The following is a 4,935-nucleotide window of genomic DNA, read 5'->3' on the forward strand; positions in this document are numbered from 1 at the left end:
TCACTTTGAAAAAGCAAAAATCATACCAGAATATGGAGGAGAACTTGAGAGTTTAAAGGGAAGAAAGGAGGCTCCTATAAAACGCATCTATTATGGGCCATATGAAGAATTAGACTAGACCATATAACGTCACCTTACACAAAGTCCTATCAAGGTGGATGCAATTCCTCATGTGTCGGTATGTGTGTACGCATGACAGTAGCTTTCTCTACTGGTAATATCTGTATTAGCGTTTATCAACTCAAAGCCTTACATTGAGCTCATCCACTTAACTTCATTGTGCCCACAAAAACATATTTGGTCGATTATTTTCCCGTATTTGTGGCACTTCAACTCAAATCAGTTTGGCAATTCCCTCCCCCCCCCCCCTCCCTTCACCACGCTAACCTTACCCCTCCTCCCCTCTCAGCCAGCCAACCTCTGTCGCATTCAATATGTTGTTTTGGCAGGAGAGGAGTAGCTTATTTGTTACGTTATCATGATGATTTTAACACACTTCACAAAACCGTCAACCAAGTAACTGTAATGCTGGGCGCTGAGTATCGTGGAGATGTGAATACAAGTTTACCAACCTTGTAATGAAGGCGAACCCAGTTGCTGACTGAAAACTCTTCACCCGTTTTTTTCTACTAAGCTATACTTCACCTCATCGCGCAACGCATCACCATACCATTGGTTTGACATCGCTTTTGATGTTTTTGATGAAGCGTTGCCTTCTTTGTGACACTCTATGCCTTGCACTCCAGACATTGTTTTATCCCCCACAAGAAGCACATATAGAATGAGGCGCTGTCAAATGCACGACTCAGCTATATTCCAGCCAGTAGCCGTTTCTGAGTCTAAACCAACCTTCTAAGTTTAGTACGGATTGGCGAAAAGTAAGAAGACTTCCTCATTTATAAGAAATGGGTAATTCCCTTCCTTGAACAAGTGAACAATTCCAAATAGGCATCAGTACACTACTCTGCTCCAATGTAATCATCTTTAATGCCATTACCAAGTCAATTCATTAACTACCTGTTAACTGTGGCACTGCCCACAACTTTTGGCGCCGAGGTCGTTTAATTTCTCCGTCATGCTGTGAATGACATTTTGACACTTTTGTGTCAAAAAACCATTTCCTATGTACTTCTTCGCCTTGTCCACACAAAATCTCTCACCTTTAAGCAACTCCTAACACATCGCAAACAGCCAGATCTGCACTTTTTTATTTTGCCCCAAACCATCCCATTTTTAATCCATTTTGCGTCAAAATATTGGCAAATTTAGGACCTGGTAACAATGATCCGAGAATTATCAAAGCATACAAAGGTAACGGTGTTTGACATAGAGCACTAATTTAGTAGTTTAACATCAAAAAAACCCGACGCTTGCCCAGTAAATTAAAACAAGAGGGCAGCAGCTATCCACTGTTAGAAATGACAGTGTTCTTGTCGAATATCTATATCAGATTAGAAATTTATTCCAATCTTTTATTGGTCGTAGATTAAAAGATTAAAAACTTTCTTAAGTAAATGTCTGAAATCTATATTACAACTCAGGTAAATGGAGGTCTGATTAAAAATCCACAGCCGAAATTCAGCAGCATGATTCGTCCTGAGGTGCGTAAAAGTCATTAATGAGCAATTTCGTTTTATTTCAGTTAATAAATTTTTTTTGCAAACTTAATGCCTTTGGTGGAACTTCTTGTTTCCTGCTTGTTGAATAATTTTAGTCCTCCCACCAGGGTGCACTGACACAAGCCATCGTAGCCAACAATCCTGCCGCCCTCGAATCGCTATTTCAACTGGGTGTTAGTTCATTCTCCTCGCTTATTCCAAATACATTTGCACTTTTACAGTTAGAATGTAGGTTCGAAAAAATTAAAGTAGTCAATAATTTAGGCAAACTTTAAAACAAAAAATGCCTTAATTCAGTTTAGTAGGACTTCCTCTCGTTTGCAATACTTATTTTTCATGCATATCTCAGACTGGTAGGTGGTAGATACTTTGCATCACGGAGCCATCAAATCTCTGTGTTAAACTATTTTTGTTAAACCCCTCATTGAAAAGAAAAATTGGAACATTTTTGACTAGTAAGGATGTGTGCAACTGCCGCATTTTTCTTATATTCACGCTCTATCCTGCTTCTCTTCGTAATAGATTGACCCTAACGTGACTCGATGTGAAGATGGCGAGCTGCCTCTTTTGAAGGCCGCCAAGTGTGGTTCTGATCAGGCCATGTCCGTCATCCTCAAGCACGATGCGTCAGTTACTGCCACTGATACACATGGTAACACGGCACTACATATGGCGGCTATGATAGGCAACATAAGCTGTGTGCATCTTCTCCTGCAGCATGGAATCCCCATAAATATTTTCAATTCTTTCGACGTCACTCCCCTAATGCATGCCGTTTACTTTGGACACATTGATATCGTGCGATATCTGATCTTGCAAGGTGCCTCCACGACGCCCGAATTAAACAGTTCCAATGAATCGGCCCTCACTTACGCATCTCATATGGTTTGTGTCTGTAGTGGGCTCTAGACCACTCCATTCTGTCTACTCTTTACCCGTGAGAGTGGTATCTAATCTCCATTTTGTGACACTACTATATAACAATGCACAGGGTGTTAATGCCCCCTGCAAACTGTTAACCACAATGCTTCTGTTTAGGGTAACGTTGCCATATTGGAGCTACTTTTAACGGTGGAGGTCCCGATCGAGTATCGGAGGAGAGAGTTGTACGCCTCCCTCGCAGAGGCCGCATTAGGCAGACATATGTCGGTGGTACAAATCTTGCTCGCTCGTGGGGCGCCCGTCAATTTTTCAGACACCTCGATTCAACGTCCTCTTCATGCAGCCATTTGCGGTGGTAATGAGTCAATCGTTCGTCTTCTTCTTTCCCGGGGGGCAAATATTGAAGCCACGAATCAGAATGGCGACACTCCACTCATACTCGCTACGGGAAGACGAAATGTCAATATGGTCATTATTCTCCTAGATGCAGGTGACAAGCATTTTCTAAACAGTGTGACCTTGCGCATGTTTTATTAGCTGAGAAACAATAACCTGGCCTTAACTGCAAACTGACTACTGCTAATTCTTAAAAATCACAACTGCTGTCACTTAACAGATGTCATTATTTTGGCCACCCCTTCTAGGAGCTGACATAAACGCAGTGAATGAAGTAACTGGCGATACCGCCTTCTCTGTGGCGGAAGAACGAAGGTATACTGAGCTCTCTGATATTCTACTTAAAGCTCCTACTAACAGAACATTGTAGTCTCCATTTTTCTTGCTATTTGCTCTCCACAATTTGCTCTTCAACAAACAGGTACTTTGTAACGCTGTAGTGACTGAAATTAATTTTGCAACTATCAACTGCATACTCCTTTGTTAAGGATATGACTATACTACTTGATTTTATTGAATTGCTACCTGTCATGTGTGCATAATGGACGCAATATACGTTACGGCATGGAGGGGGAACGAATTGCGCACGACTTGATCATCCATGATGGATGGGCTTACACCAGCTAAAACTGGACTAGCTGCATAAAAAATTTCTGCTCGTTTAAAGCTTTGCTTAGGTTCCTCGCGTGCGCGAGAACTGAAAAAAGACAGGGAAATTTTGCCTTGTCAGTTTGACAGACACCTTATAGACGGATTGGTTGATGGCATTTAAAGGTTCCATTCACTTGCCTCTCGGGGAATTGATGGCTCCTGCATGATCGTGAAATTAGATCTAATCTGCTTTGGCCAATCAGGAGGAAGTGAATAGAGAGCAACTTTCTGAGGCGATCGGTAAAATCAGCCACGGCAAAGAGAATTGCGGAGGCCTGGTAGAAGAGAGCGATTTAAGTGAGCCCACATCAGACCCATTCACAATATCTTGCCAAACGGCACTGAGTTTCCCATAGTGGCTTGTGATTGTGCAGAAAGGGAGCCAAGAGATGACCATTGTTAAAATATCAATTGGCGATGCCCAAAATGAGGGACTGCATCTGTCTAGATTGTAAGAGATCATTCCCAGGACCAGCCAAACTTCGGGATCACTTGAATGATATGCATCGTGATGAGCGCCACCTATGTCTTTCAAGCAGTTAAGGCAAAACATGTCACCTATGTTAAAATTGGAAAAGATTTGAATATTAATAAGGAATAAATGAATAAACAAGTAATTTTGGATGTGTCATTGGTTTATTTGTTCTTCCAAACGTCACTCGTGTACTGGAAGGACAAGTCTTTACGAGCACATGAAAGGCGTGCCGAAATGTGAGGTCTGGCCACGCCTACGACCCCATTAATACAATCCCCACTGCGGAGATGCAAACGCCTTCTCACACAACTCCACAAATACCGACTGGGCTGACGCCTCTCCAATCACTTATTAATAATATTGTCTCTACTATCCACCTCCAGCCAATCTTGGCACTCTAGAATACGAGAAAATGTGGATGCTCTCAGGAGGACTCAACGCACCAACAAGTGGATGTGCACACAGATACATTAATTGTCCGCCCTGGAAGTGTACACTTGCCTCAGGCTTCATTTCCTGATTAAACTGCTTCACAGCTCGGTGGTCTCGATGACCTCAGCAACTATCACCGGCGATGCATGACAGGAGAGCTGGTAAATGGGATAGGAGATGGACACAGTTGTACTATCATCTTATTCATCTCCTAGGTTTGCGACACTTCAGATATAATCTATGTGATCAAGCATGTGCACAAACCCTGCACTTTCCTCCACCACTTAGTTCGTGCGCAAACTGATAAGATTTAGCACTCGCTGTGGAGGCAGAAAGCCTTGTTTTCTGTGCGATCAACACGTAAACCTTGTTCTCCCCCCACGTCTTGTCTCTAGCCCTGTAAACGCAAGGCCATTTGCCTGCAATCATTGCAGTGGATTATTCAGCTGCCAAGAATCCCTCCTAAGGCACATGCAAGCA

At 42.6% G+C, this 4,935-nt stretch overlaps 2 protein-coding genes across 2 annotated transcripts in view; both read left to right on the plus strand. All coding sequences in view use genetic code 11, as the record gives it.

The window, feature by feature from the left end:
• Window positions 1–1,514: 1,514 nt before the first annotated feature.
• On the plus strand, window positions 1,515–3,267 carry EGR_10359 (Ankyrin repeat and KH domain-containing protein mask; the record flags this gene model as incomplete). The annotated part of the gene is made up of 5 exons (XM_024499608.1): window positions 1,515–1,601; window positions 1,715–1,792; window positions 2,142–2,504; window positions 2,658–2,991; window positions 3,146–3,267. The coding sequence occupies 5 exons, from the start codon at window positions 1,515–1,517 to the stop codon at window positions 3,265–3,267; spliced, it is 984 nt and encodes a 327-aa protein (XP_024345978.1).
• Window positions 3,268–4,149: 882 nt separating this feature from the next.
• EGR_10360 (hypothetical protein) overlaps window positions 4,150–4,935 on the plus strand; it is a gene marked incomplete at both ends in the record, with an annotated part of 8,366 nt that continues 7,580 nt past the window's right edge. The window contains one exon of the mRNA XM_024499609.1: window positions 4,150–4,161. Coding sequence (XP_024345979.1) covers window positions 4,150–4,161 — 12 coding nt within the window. The remainder of the gene's footprint in view (window positions 4,162–4,935) is intronic.

Source organism: Echinococcus granulosus (assembly GCF_000524195.1).
Source record: "Echinococcus granulosus chromosome Unknown EG_S00212, whole genome shotgun sequence".
In the NCBI taxonomy this organism is placed as follows: domain Eukaryota; kingdom Metazoa; phylum Platyhelminthes; class Cestoda; order Cyclophyllidea; family Taeniidae; genus Echinococcus; species Echinococcus granulosus.